The sequence below is a fragment of the Hyla sarda genome, chromosome 4, assembly GCF_029499605.1.
Source record: "Hyla sarda isolate aHylSar1 chromosome 4, aHylSar1.hap1, whole genome shotgun sequence".
NCBI lineage: Eukaryota > Metazoa > Chordata > Amphibia > Anura > Hylidae > Hyla > Hyla sarda.
In genome coordinates, this window is record NC_079192.1 from 103,465,877 (window position 1) to 103,480,786 (window position 14,910).

Sequence of the window (14,910 nt, forward strand, 5' to 3'; positions counted from 1 at the left end):
TCCTGCAGCCACGGACCAGCGCCGAACGGAGGTGAGTACTGTACAGAACTAAAGGGGGAGAGAGGGGGCTGGATGATGTCGAAGGCCGCAGTGGTCTTCAACCTGCGGACCTCCGGAGGTTTCAAAACTACAACTCCCAGCAAGCCCGGACAGCCGATGGCTGCCCGGGCTTGCTGGGAGTTGTAGTTTTGAAACCTCTGGAGGTCCGTAGGTTGAAGACCACTGCGGGTGGAGAGTTCACTCGAGTATAAGCCGAGGGGGGGTGTTTTCAGCACGAAAAATCATGCTGAAAAACTCGGCTTATACTCGAGTATATACGGTAATATACATAGTCGTTCCCTGACAGTGGGGGAACTATGCTGGCAACCTAATGTAGGGGGAACTATGCTGACAACCTAGTGTGGGGAACAATGGCAAGGTACCGTATCACGGTAGAGGCGTAGTCTTATATGGTGAGTATATCCCAAACTCTATATTCTAACTGTAAACGTTGGGGGTCGTCTTATATGCCGGAAAATACGGTACCCCTTATGATCTTGTTAAATTTTATAATCCTCCCAGTTCACTGCCCCCATCATGATAAACCACCCCTTCCTTTATTTTTATTATTTGTTAGTTTTATAGCTTGATATTGCTCTGTATTTTTTTGCTCAGTCTCATATTCACAGACTGGGAAGAGGCATTAACCAGCAGGCATGACATCATCTGAAGCCATACAGGCTTTGGACAACTAAGGAGACACCTAGTGGCAGTTTTTTAAAGGATTTTTTTTAGGATTTTCCATATAAAACAGCACCACATCTGACCTCAGGTTGTGTGTGATATTGCAGCTCAGTTACATTATAGGTAATGTGGTGCTTTTTCTGGAAGAAATTAGCTCTGTTTTTTTAATTTCTGGATAACCATAAAACTATATAACACACACTGCAGCTGGTGAATAGCATATTTTTAGACAGACAAGAAGCACTACATGTCTTCCTTAGGAATAGATGAGCGTTGCCCATATTGCACTACTCATTTCCTTAGTCATCTGATTCTGACATCAGAATGTGACGTTTATAATAAGTCAATGCAAATATTATTTATAGGTCAACAGAAAATTGGCATTGATGTGCGTTAGATAATAAATACATAATATTAAGTGTTGATGGCAATGTTTAGTAAACACGGAAATTTATAATTTCCTGAACCAGTGTAAAGTGGCAAAATCAAGCAAATTGTAACAAATACTCACTTTGCCAAAAAATTTTGGTTGGAAAAGTTTGCACAATTCTGCACAGGGTATGATAAATTCCCCCAAAATGTTCAGTACAGATATTTAGAATGGGTATATTCTGTTTATTGCCCTGTAGAGGTTTCTACACAAAATGAGCTAAGCTTGCTCGCTCGCAAAACAGAGGTGTCAGTGGTTTCCTGTGATAAAGTTGGTAAAATAAAAACATTTGTAATAACTGGTCTATGCTGAATGATAAGGCTCCATTTACACTAGTATATTACAGCTCCTAGCAGGATCATTTAATAATTGCTAATGACAATATCTAACCATATGGCTCATGCACAGATCTCTGATATGACTGTGTGCATGAGCCCTCACTTTGGTTGGAACTCGAAGTAGCATAGTTTGTAAGGTTGAAAAAAGAATAGTCAATCAAGTCCAACCTAGAACCCTACTGTGTTGATCCAGAGGAAGGCAAAAAGCCCCACGAGGCTGATGCCAATTGCTCCACGACAGAGGAAAAATTCCTTCCCGACCCTCAAAAATGCGATGAGAATAAATTCCTGGATCAAAGTTATATCCCTATAAATCTAGTATCCATAACCTGTAATATTATATTTTTCTATCAAAACATCCAGGTCCCCTTGAACTTGTTTATTGAGTCAGACATCACAACATCATGCGGCAGAGAGTTCCATAGTATCACTGCTCTTACAGTAAAGAATCCCCGTCTGTGATGATGTTAAAAACTTTTTTCCACTAGATGTAGAGGATGCCCCCTTGTCATGGTTATTGGCCTGGGTATAAAAAGATCACTAGAAAGATTTCAATACTGTCTGTTCATATATTTGTATATTATGATCAGATCGCCCCTAATACGTCTTTTCTCTAAACTAAATAACCCCAAGCTTAATAACCTGTTTTGGTCCTGTAATCCTCCCATAACATTATTAATCTTTGTCGCCCTTGGCACCCTCTCCAGTTCAGCCATGTCCTTCTTATAGACAGGTGGCCATAATTGGACACAATACTCCTGTGTGTGGTCTGACTAATGATTTATATAGAGGCAAAACTATGTTCCTGTACTGAGCCTCTATGTCTCTCCTGACATCCCATGACTTTGTTAGCCTTGGCAGCCGCTGCCTGGTGCTGATCACTAAAGTGGACTTTACTGTCCACCAGTATGCCTAAGTCCTTTTCGGTAGTAGTTTTACTCAGTGTCTTATTATTTAGCACATAATTGTACATTTTGGCCCTGATTTATCAATCTGAGACAGAGACTGGAGTGATTTTCCCAAGCAACCAATCACGGCTAAGCTTTCATTTTACCAGAGCCCCATAAGATATAAAACATGAGCTGTGATTTGTTGCTTGGGAAAATCACTCCAGTTTCTGTCTCAGACAGATTGATAAATCAGTGCATATCTTTACATTTATTAAACTTCAATGTCTTTTTGAGAAATGTGCCATCTATCATATCAAAATGATAAAACAGATTTCCCCCAGGAAACCCCTTTAAAAAGATAAAGGGACACTAATGACTGTGACAGAGGAAGAGATTAGGGAAAACTAAGGACTGTGACACAGAGAGAGAGATGAGGGGACAGTAATGACTGTGACACAGGGAGAGGAGGGGGACACTGATTACTGTGACATAGGAAGAGATTAGGGAAAACTAATGACTGTGAAACACAGAGATAAATGTGGGGACACTGATGACTGTGACACAGAGAGAGATAGGGGGACACTGATGACTGTTACACATGGAGAGATTAGGGAACACTAATCACTGTGAAACGGGGAGATGAGGGGACTCTGATGACTGTGACACAGGGAGAGATAAGAGGAAACTGCTTACCGAGTGGATTGACACCATTTAAAATGGTCCAGAATTGGCACTTATATCCACAGCAATCTGCCATTCCATTTACAAATGGCACTTTTCTGTTCAATCTTCTGTCAGAATCCAATTCTGTGTGGAATTTTTATAGTGTGAATGGACCCTTAGTGTTAGAGACAGCAGGAAAATGACATACCAGCTTACATTGTGGATGGGGGGGTTTGGGGGGTCCTGGGTGGCTGCAGATGTTGTAGAAGCAAACCTAATCACAGAAAATGGGACAAAATTACTCAAAAAATTACAGAAAAGAGGCCATTCTTACTGGTTACTGGTACAAGGGCAGGTTAGACACATATTCCCACCATGATGCAGGTCAGCCACAATGCTATATGGGGGAGGTCGCACAGGTGCAAAATACCCATGAACAACCACTTACACGTCTACGATTCATGAGGGGGGGGGGGGAGCTGCTTATTAGTAGGCATGCACAGGGTACCAGTAACATAATAATAGTTGTTCATTAGTATTTTGCACCTGTGCTGCATCCCCCTAACATCATTGTCGCTGACCTGCATTATGGCAGGAATACGTGTCTAATCTGCCCTTGTACCAGTAACCAGTAAGTAGAACCAAAACTAAGCAAAAGACTTGTGGAGAATGAGCTTTTTGCACCATAATAAGTACAAAGCTCTAGTCTAAGCTTTTCATTCCACATTGAAGTGTAAGCTCTGCAGTCCTTCTTTCCACAGTCTAGTGTAAACTCTGCAGTCATTTAGTCCACAGTCTAGTGTAAGCTATTCAATCCACAGTCTAGTGTAAGCTCTGTAGTCATTCAGTCCACAGTCTAGTGTAAACTCTGCAGTCATTTAGTCCACAGTCTAGTGTAAGCTATTCAATCCACAGTCTAGTGTAACCTCTGTAGTCATTCAGTCCACAGTCTAGTGTAAGCTCTTTAGTCCACAGTCTAGTGGAAGTTCTGTAGTCATTCAGACCACAGTCTAGTTAGTGTAAGCTCTTTAGTCCACAGTCTAGTGTAAACTCTTTAGTCCACAGTCTAGTGTAAGCTCTTTAGTCCACAGACTAGTGTAAGCTCTTTAGTCCACAGTCTACTGTAAGCTCTGTAGTCATTCAGTCCACAGTCTAGTGTAAGCTCTTTAGTCCACAGTCTAGTCTAGTGTAAGCTCTTTTGTCCATAGTCTAGTATAAGCTCTTTAGTCCATAGTCTAGTGTAAGCTCTTCAGTCCACAGTCTAGTGTAAGCTCTTCAGTCCACAGTCTAGTGTAAGCTCTTTAGTCCACAGTCTAGTGTAAACTCTTTAGTCCACAGTCTAGTGTAAGCTCTTTAGTCCACAGACTAGTGTAAGCTCTTTAGTGCACAGTCTAGTGTAAGCTCTTAAGTCCACAGTCTAGTGTAAGCTCTTTAGTCCACAGTGTACTGTAAGCTCTGTAGTCATTCAGTCCACAGTTTAGTGTAAGCTCTTTAGTCCACAGTCTAGTCTAGTGTAAGCTCTTTAGTCCACAGTCTAGTCTAGTGTAAGCTTTTTAGTCCACACTCTAGTGTGAGCTCTTTAGTCCACAGTCTAGTGTAAACTCTTTAGTCCACAGTCTACTGTAAGCTCTTTAGTCCACAGTCTAGTGTAAGCTCTTCAGTCCACAGTCTAGTGTAAGCTCTTTAGTCCACAGTCTAGTGTAAGCTCTTCAGTCCACAGTCTAGTGTAAGCTTTTTAGTCCACACTCTAGTGTGAGCTCTTCAGTCCACAGTCTAGTGTAAGCTCTTTAGTCCACAGTCTAGTGTAAGCTCTTCAGTCCACAGTCTAGTGTAAGCTCTTTAGTCCACAGTCTAGTGTAAGCTCTTCAGTCCACAGTCTAGTGTAAGCTTTTTAGTCCACACTCTAGTGTGAGCTCTTTAGTCCACAGTCTAGTGTAAACTCTTTAGTCCACAGTCTACTGTAAGCTCTTTAGTCCACAGTCTAGTGTAAGCTCTTCAGTCCACAGTCTAGTGTAAACTCTTTAGTCCACAGTCTACTGTAAGCTCTTTAGTCCACAGTCTAGTGTAAGCTCTTCAGTCCACAGTCTAGTGTAAGCTCTTTAGTCCACAGTCTAGTGTAAGCTCTGTAGTTATTCAGTCCTTAGTCTAGTGTAAGCTCTTTAGTCCACAGTCTAGTGTAAGCTCTTTAGTCCACAGTCTAGTGTAAGCTCTTTAGTCCACAGTCTAGTGTAAGCTCTACAGTCTATTGTAAGCTCTTCAGTCCACAGTCTAGTGTAAGCTCTTTAGTCCACAGTCTAGTGTAAGCTCTTCAGTCCACAGTCTATTGTAAGCTCTTTAGTCCACAGTCTGGTGTAAACTCTTCAATCCACAGTCTAGTGTAAGCTCTTTAGTCCACAGTCTAGTGTAAGCTCTGTAGTTATTCAGTCCACAGTCTAGTGTAAGCTCTTTAGTCCACAGTCTAGTGTAAGCTCTTTAGTCCACAGTCTAGTGTAAGCTCTTTAGTCCACAGTCTAGTGTAAGCTCTTCAGTCCACAGTCTATTGTAAGCTCTTTAGTCCACAGTCTGGTGTAAACTCTTCAATCCACAGTCTAGTGTAAGCTCTTTAGTCCACAGTCTGGTGTAAGCTTTGTAGTCATTCAGTCCACAGTCTAGTGTAAGCTCTGTAGTCATTCAGTCCACAGTCTGGTGTAAGCTCTTTAGTCCACAGTCTAGTGTAAGCTCTTTAGTCCACAGTCTGGTGTAAGCTCTTTAGTCCACAGTCTGGTGTAAGCTCTGTAGTCATAAATCTGGCGTAAACTCTGCAATCATTCAGTCCACAGTCTAGTGAATGCAATATGGCTGATCAGTTTAATCTGTTGTAAATGTTATGGCTTGTCAGTCTATAGTCTAATGTAAGCATTTTTCCCCCTAATATGTAATATTTGTTATATATTTTTTTCAGTTTGGTCATTGTGGTGCCTTGTTTGATGCTCAATGAGCATGCTTGAATTCCCTTGAAGCCAGTTGGATCTTTGGATGTTTGGAAGGGCAGTACAGATCACCTGCATATTATGCATACGTAGTCATGTGAGCATTTTCAGCCTTCTCTCTGCCCACATGATGGCTTTTCCACTTACTCTACCTCATCAGCTTAGTATGTCAATTATTTTCCAGGGCATTTTATAGAGGTCAGAAAATATAAAGCTCTGTCTGATGACAAATACCATTAAATTTTGGAAGCCAGAAGTGTTACTTCCTATGAAAAAAGTTTTCACTATAAAAGGGAACCTGTCATAAGAAAAAACATTATTAAAGCAACAAGAAGCCATAATACCTTCTATAATACTGCGCCTGATTGTGTCCTGGAGAGCTCAACCCGATCCCGGAAAATTCAGAAAATGAACTTTAAAACTGTCCTGCTCTGTATGCTAATGCCCCATAACTAGTCATCAGGGTGGACAGCTTTTGAGAACTAGTCACTGCAACGACTGGAGGTTTCTAAAACCGAACACATGGAATCAGTTGATGGTCTGGGCGGCTTCAATTGAAAATAGTGACATCAGCATGAGACAGTTCCTTAAAGGAAAAAGGTCATCCTGTTCACCTACACTAAACCCAATACACAGGGTTATAGTGTGGGGGAACAGGAGACCAATAAGGGGTCACTGACTTAAATACATGCCTTTGTTCCGGATCTGTCCCACCGAAGATCTGCTTTTATCTTTTTTAAATTGTGAGCTGGAGGCAGGCCTGCCTGGTCAATTTGATATCATGGTCATGTGAGCACTCACTCGGCACATGTGGTCATGTGACCAGCAACTCCACGTCACTAGGACGTGGAGTCACAGATAATGAATATTCAAATTGACCCAGCGGGCCTGCCTCCAGCACACAGTTCAGAGAAGATAGAAGCAGATCTTTAATGGGACATATCTTCGGAATGAAGGTCCGTATTGTAATCAGGGACCTCTCATCAGTCTCCTGTTCATCCGCACTATAACCTAGTGTATACCTTTTAATGTGGGTGAACAGGATGACCATTTTTCTTTAAAGGGGTACTCCCGTGGAAAACTTTTTTTTTCTAATCAACTAGTGCCAGAAAGTTAAACAGATTTGTAAATTACTTCTATTTAAAATCTTAATCCTTCCAGTACTTTTTAAGGGACTGTATACTACAGAGGAAATGTTTTTCTTTTTGGATTTCTCTTATGTCACGACCACAGTGCTCTCTGCTGTCCATTTTAGGAACCGTCCAGAGAAGCATATGCTTGCTATGGGGATTTTCTCCTGCTCTGCTCTATGTCAAGAGGAGTTGTAATTTTTGTTGTTTGTGTTGTAGACTATTTTCACACAGTAAAAAAAGAAAGGTCCCGCACAACTGTAAATTTAGAAACACCTGTTGGATTACAAGTCACACGAGAACAAGATTACAGACAGGGGATGATCAATAAAGCTCTACATTTTATGGAGCTAGACATTTATCTGTGTTTTGACATTGTGTCTTGTAGTGTCCTTCCATGATATAGGTCGGGTGGATCACTGAATGTATACTGCTTGGTTCACACACAGTATTTTGGGCCTCATTTTGGCCAGTAGTTTTACCAAAATTAGAAGTGGAACAAGAGAGAAAGTAATACTATAATGAAAAGATTTGCATCTTTTTCTGTGTTTTGGACCCACTTCTGGTTATACTAAAACCAAAATGAGGCCCAAAATACTGTGTATGAATCCAGCCTATCTCTGAAGGATTCCACTGATCAGATCCTACTCAACCATCAGATTTGGAAGCTCCTTATGTACAAAACAAAATCACCCTTAAAGGGGTTCTCCGGTGCTTACACATCTTTTCCCCTATCACGCCCCCTCCCGTAGGCTTGCATTGAGGGGCGGAGGGTGACGTCACACGGGGGTGGAAGTGTGACGTCACACGCCGCCGGCCCGGTGGTCGCCTGTAATCAGTCCCGGAGCGAACACGCTCCGGGGACTGATTACAAATGGGGTGCCGCGTGCATGATCCCGGGGGCCCCCAGCGGCGGGACTCCCGCGATCAGGCATCTTATCCCCTATCCTTTGGATAGGGGAAAAGATGTGTAAGCACCGGAGAACCCCTTTAAGTAATAGAGAGTCAGATTAATTTTATTTATTGCATACCACTAATGCCATTATACATGGGCTCCCATGTTAAAGGGGTACTCCACTGGAAAACATTTTTTTGTTTTTTAATTAACTGGTGCAAGAATGTTAAACAGATTTTGAGATTACTTCTATTAAAAAATCTTAATCCTTCCAGTACTTATCAGCTGCTGTATACTACAGAGGAAGTTCTTTTCTTTTTTAATTTCTTTTCTGTCTGGCCCCAGTGCTCTCTGCTGGCAACTCCATTTTAGAAACTGTCCAGAGTAGGAGCAAATCCCGATAGCAAACCTATCCTGCTCTGGACAGTTTCTGACATGGACAGAGGTGTCACCAGAGAGCACTGTGGTAAGACAGAAAGGAAATTCAAAAAGAAAAGAACTTCCTGTGGATTATACAGCAGCTGATCAGTACTGAAATGATAAAGATTTTTTAATAGAAGTAATTTACAAATCTGTTTAGCTTTCTGGCACCAGTCGATAAAAAAAAAGGTTTTTCAGTGGAGGCCCCTTTAAAAAGAAAACATGTTACCATATTTTTTCTGTGTCGCTGTCTTTGTTTTGTAGTATTATGCCCTGTCGCTTTAAGCAAATAATTGTAAACCCCAAAATATACCATCTGGACAAATGCCAAAATGACACTCCTTTTCAGTTCTGGTAAGGGGGGACTGCAGATTTGTATACTGTACGCCTGGAACTTTCCTGATGCATATGATAAACAGACACTGCTAACATAGTGTGAAGATAGCCTTGTATGTAAAACAAATGCCTTGGAGTATTATCGGTTAATATAGGAGCAGTTATTTAGGTTGCATATGTGGCCCCTTGCAGTTCAATTGCACAATGTATGTGCGTGTACAGGACCTCACTAGTCACTTAGTGATACACATGGGGCTTATATTATGTCTTCATGTGACAGAAAACTGATATAATTGTGAGTGGAAATTCGGCATGTAACTCATTGCGGCTTTTATTTGATCATATATCAAGGGGCATGGCTAGGCTGCTGGGATATTGAAGCATACGTTTTCAATTACGACAGCTTTGTTCGCAAACAGTGTCATACACACAGGACAGACTAGTACTCCAGATGCAGCATGCAGCTTTTTAAGAATTCCTAACTTTTTCTTCTATTTAACGGTTTTGTTTCCTGTTTATCCCAGAATGTGAGCAGCGATGTCTGGGATGTGTTATCCTCCACCACCTCACAATGCATTGTACATTACCCCATGACGGAGAACATAGTGCTAGAGGACGTGCTCACTCTGTTTCCCATGTCTTTTCTAACACGTCTAACACCAGGTTCACTTATTTTCCATTCCCTTATATAAATGCATTCCTTACGGGGGAGCTGAATTCCGTAGAAACAAATGGAAGGAAGCTGATATCCAAGCAAGCCCCTTCAGTCTTCACTCCTAGGGATGGAGAGAGGGAGGGGGTTGTTTACCAGTTCTTGTCTGTTTAAGATGGACTCAGTAATGCCCAGAATTCCCTCTGCACAGGGCACTGCTGCTAAATATACCCTTCTTGTGGTCACACAGTATTGCCTGTGCAGTTACTGTAAGGACATTGGTTTATATTCACATTCATTTACGGATTATCTTACTTTTAACCCTTGACATACTTCAATCTATACGGTTTCCCCTGTGTTATGTGTACTTCAGTGTATATTAGAAAGTAAAAAGAGTGCTGGCCCAAAATTAATACCTTGCAGAGACATTAATAGGGTTTCCAACATTTTGTAATGTTATAATAAAAATTGTAACAACTTGCCAATATACTTTGTTCGGCACTTAATCACTGTTTGCAAGATCTTTGCTTGTTGTCTGTGAGTGGAAATGTTCAGAAGCTTGAATCGAACCTAATACTTTGTCAAAGCTTAGGGTTTGCTACCATTGTTTCCAGTCCAGACAATCCAGTAACATTCTACTTTGCTTTTTCTTGATTTTCACAACACTTGTAGCAAGAATGTCTTTAAAAAACCTCCCTCTCAGGGGGGAGATTTATCAAAACCTGTGCAAAGGAAAAGTTACCCAGTTGCCCATAGCAACCAATCAGATCGCTTCTTTCATTTTGCAGAGGCCTTGTTAAAAATGAAAGAAGCGATCTGACTGGTTGCTATGGGCAACTTGGCAACTTTTCCTCTGGACAGATTTTGATAAATCTCCCCCTCTGACAGTGTTTATCCCACAGTTTCTTAGCAATTGTATCAATAACTATAATACAACCACAAAGTGTGTACACAGCTTATGTGAGCTAAGCAGCTTGAACTCTAGGCTGATAACGTTTTATATCTATACAGTTACCCCCCGACCTATGACGGCCCCGACATACAATCATTTCAACATATGATGGCCTCTCAGAGGCCATCGCATGTTGAAGGCAGCATCAACATACAATGCTTTTGTATGTCGGGGCCATCCCATAAACGGCTATCCGGCAGCGCAGACTGCTTCATCTGCCACCGGATAGCCATTTACGCTGACGATCACTTACCTGTCCTCGGGGCACCGGCGCGTCCTCTACGGGATTATCTGCATCGTCGGCGCTCTCCATCGTCCTGTCGCTGCACACGCCGTCCCGTCATCCAATAGGAGCGGCGTGCATAGCCACGTGATGGCGGCGACGGAGAGCGAGGATGCCGGGGAAGCAGAGGCCTTGCCGGAGCGTCGGGGACACCCTGGGGACGCGGCGACAGCGATGCAGGGCTACATCCAGGGCAGCGGTGACGAGCGTTGACGGTCCGGAGCGGCGGGGACACCTCCAATACCAGTGGTCTACAACCTGCGGACCTCCAGATGTTGCAAAACTGCAACTCCCAGCATGCCCGGACAGCCAACGTGTTGTAGTTTTGCAACATCTGGAGGTCCGCAGGTTGTAGACCACTGTCCCATACTTTACATTGCACGGAACCCTCAACATAAGATGGTTTCAACAAATGATGGTCCATTTGGAACGGATTACCATTGTATGTTGAGGGACCACTGTACTGATGTATTGGTCACCAATAAGGACTGGGTATTTTGGCCAATGTTTTATTTAGTATGCTACATTGTAGCAAATTTTTAAGCTAGCCATACTCCTCTGCTTTCTCCATAGATTCCTCCTGCACACAGGACTGTGTCTACTAAAACTTAAAGCCCTTTTGCATAGGTTGTTTACTGGGCAAGTGGCCCAATCAGCTTGTGTAAAACGGCTATCGGCATCATATGAGTTGTCTGCTACTTGAATCTTTTGTGTAGCTATTTAAAGGGGTTCTCTGGTGCTTAGACATCTTATCCCCTATCCAAAGGATAGGGGATAAGATGCCTGATCGCGGGAGTCCCGCCGCTGGGGACCCCCGGCAATATTGCATGCAGCACCCCGTTTGTACCCCATATTGCATGCAACACCCCGTTAGCTGTCACTCCCTCTCCCATAGGCTTGCATTGAGGGGCAGAGCGTGACGTCACACGGGGGCGGAGGCGTGATGTCACACGCCGCCGGCCCTGTGGTCTTCGGTAATCAGACCCGGAGCGAACACGCTCCGGGTACTGATTACAAATGGGGTGCCGCGTGCAAGATCACAGGGCTCCCCAGCTTATGCTTTGGATAGGGGTTAAGATGTCTAAGCACCGGAGAAGCCCTTTAAATTATCATTATCTGCCACATATTGTAAACAGTTGATGTGCAGCCGACAGTGATGAATTTAAAGGGCCACATCCAACGATCCAGCAATTGATTGAGTCTTGTGAGGGCTCCGTAAACAAGCACAGAGATCGGTGTTGATTATCAGAGCAGCATCGGCCCATCTAAAAAAGGCCTTTACTTAGAGTCTGAGCAGGAGAAGGTCAGCCTGAAGTCAGTGTGCTCTGTCTACATATTCTTTGTAGAACTAGAACAAATGTTGTTCATTAACTGTGAATTATCTGTTGTTCCTTTGGGTTAAGTAAAATAGAGAGATTGCATTTATTTAAAGTTAACCAGTGCGTGCAACTATATATATTCTATACCATGCCTACAGTACTATTCCCAAAACTATTACAGACCTTCTCCTGCAGGAATGAGGGAACTCCACAAGCCTGTGACTGGCTGTGGCACTGCAAGGCCCAGCCTACCACCTTTCCTCTACTGGCGATCCACATGGGCTGAGCCATGGGTTTAATTATTTCTTAAAGTAATAATCAGCTTTAAAAATAGGTATACTATACCTTCATCTACAGATTATAGAAGAATTGCTTAAATAATATTCCCCTAATCTAACATGGAAAGAGCATAAAGCAAGTACTGCAGGGAACTTCCGCTGATGTCCTTTCCCAGACTGCAGTCTGCCTTCTGGTAATGGACTCTAGTGTCTACTGATGAAATAAAAGAAATAACTACAATAGTATTATGCTAGGCAATTGCTATTTAACCTGAAGGCTACTTTACTGTTTACATCACAGAATTACTGCTTTTCTATGAAAACCTCATGTTCTCAAGAGGTTACTGAGACTGATGCATGTTCCGCACCTAACACAGGATGTCATTTTATAGAACCCGGCTCCCCTGTTGAAGATATAACATGGTCAGATTTGCGAGGTGTCTTGGAGAATTCAGCCCAGCACTACCTGTATTTAAGAGAGCATTGTGGACCCCCTGCTGAATTCTTCTCCTGTCCGGATGGAGAGAAGGTATGTGTGTTGTTATTTGACGTCTCAATTGAATATAACCAGTATGTAGATCTATATTGCCAACCAATGATTTTCATAGTTTCTTTTCAGACGTAACTGTGGCTTTCAGCCTGAATTTCCTTGCCTGCATTTCTATGTTGTTTCTCTTACTGATCTGTGTACCTAATTTCCAGTTGTGCAACCTTAAAATAACATGTTTGCCAGTAAAAAGGCCCACCCAAACTGTCTAGCTCTCAACATCGACAGGCAGAGACCCCGTTTGAACCTATTTTTTTCTTCCCTTTCCTGTTTTAGAGTCCCCCCACGTCCCTCACATATTTTCAATGCCTCAACTATATTCATCTCCTTCATCCAAAAGGCTCTTCCTAAACTGAGCAGAAATTCTTATGAATCCTCAGCTGTTTTGCATGCTTTTCCAGTAAGGTTGAGGCCATACTTGTATTTCATTTGAGCGCCCTCCACTGGCTTCAGCTGTAAGACCAAGTAGGAGTCATCATTCCATAGATGTCTTTAGGAAAAGAAAATTTTTCTATTTCAGATTTGTAACATTGTGTGATTTCTACACACCCTGCAATGATTAAAGATCTGTCTACATACATGTGCAGCTTGCTTACATGGGGCTCTAATTTAGCTTGGATCGCCTCATCCCTGCTACTACAGTAAGCAGTATGTGGAGGTCTCTACATAGCCCTCCTGTGGTTTGTCGTTGTGAATTTAGCACACCATTACTATTCTGTGCATGTATAAAATAAAAAGATTGCTTATTCTCTCTTCTGTTATTTGTAACCAAGAGAGCAACAAATGAAAATAGTAACCAATAAAAGGCATTCCCATTTATGGGGATTATACACACTGGAAACAAAAGTCTCTGTCCAAATCTTAAAGGACACACATTGGCATATATACTCACACACAGAGACTTATTTTATCCAGAGAGTTCTCTTTTAAATAGTGCCAAACAGTGTGTTCTCGTATAACAAGTTAGGCACCCTTCATATATGTCTGGTGATGTTTTCCTCCAGCACTGTAGAAAAAGCACTGAAAGGAAACTGATTTTAGAACTGATCCCGTTCATTTGAATGGGACAGTTCACCTTTACCCGGCATCTTGAGTTGGACAGTGAAACGTGACACATGGGTGCCGGACAGGGGAACGCATCTTGTTGCGTTCCCCTGTCCAGCATGCAGAATAATGAATGCCGGATCCTAAACAACTGATGCCAACTGATGCACTTTTATCATCAGTTGTGGCATCGGTTGCGGCGAGTTTAGGCTAGAGACGGACATATGTGAACTCATCCTTAGAGGAGAAGTCTCATGCCGGAAAACTTATCCCGTATCCGCACTGCTCCAGGGGATATGTTTTTGGCCATAAGATATCTTCTTTAAATACATATTGTCCCTCATTTACTATCACCAAACTGACAGCATTTGTCGGGTTTATGTTGTCGCACATTGTCTGCGCCATGGCGCGACACTAATTCCCAAACCACCCGACTCGGCTTGCTGAAAAGCCGAAAAAGGGGCGTTTCCCGACCAAAACCTTACTTTCACACAGATTTACCAATTTTTCCGACCACATTACTCGGGTTTTGTCCTTTTTTTTTTTCCCGACAGCTGCTAGCTGTTGTAAAAAACATGTTCACGTTCGTACAAAGTCGTTTTTTATGTTAAGAGATATATATATTTGCCCACCGCACAGCGCAAACATATGCCCCCAACAGCGCATGTATATACAGTATATATGCCCCCGGCACAGCGCAATCATATGCCCCCAGCAGCGCATGTATATACAGTATATATGCCCCCCGCACAGCACAAACATATGATCCCAGCAGTGCATGTATATACAGTATATATGCCCCCCGCACAGCGCAAACATATGCCCCCAGCAGCGCATGTATATACAGTATATATGCCCCCCGCACACCGCAAACATATGCCCCCAGCAGCGCATGTATATACAGTATATATGCCCCCCGCACAGCGCAAACATCTGCCCCCGGCACAGCTATATACATATGCCTCAAGCGCTATCAAGGACAAGCATTTTATTAGCAGAGCATCACTCTGGGAAGCCGCTGCACGATGCTCTGCTAATGCT

General features: G+C 42.7%; 1 protein-coding gene across 10 annotated transcripts in view; it reads left to right on the forward strand.

Moving 5' to 3' along the window:
* Positions 1-14,910, forward strand: part of LOC130368332 (protein FAM169B-like) — a 77,025-nt gene that overhangs the window by 10,875 nt on the left and 51,240 nt on the right. For 4 of the 10 annotated variants that reach the window (XM_056571851.1, XM_056571847.1, XM_056571850.1 and 1 more), the window contains exon 2: positions 12,671-12,807. In XM_056571851.1, the coding sequence (XP_056427826.1) occupies positions 12,671-12,807 (137 nt within the window). Of the gene's footprint in view, positions 1-6,840; positions 6,970-9,108; positions 9,458-9,623; positions 9,716-10,283; positions 10,390-12,097; positions 12,335-12,394; positions 12,473-12,670; positions 12,808-14,910 lie in introns of those variants that run through there. The other 6 variants (XM_056571853.1, XM_056571848.1, XM_056571856.1 and 3 more) reach the window with 6 other exon arrangements.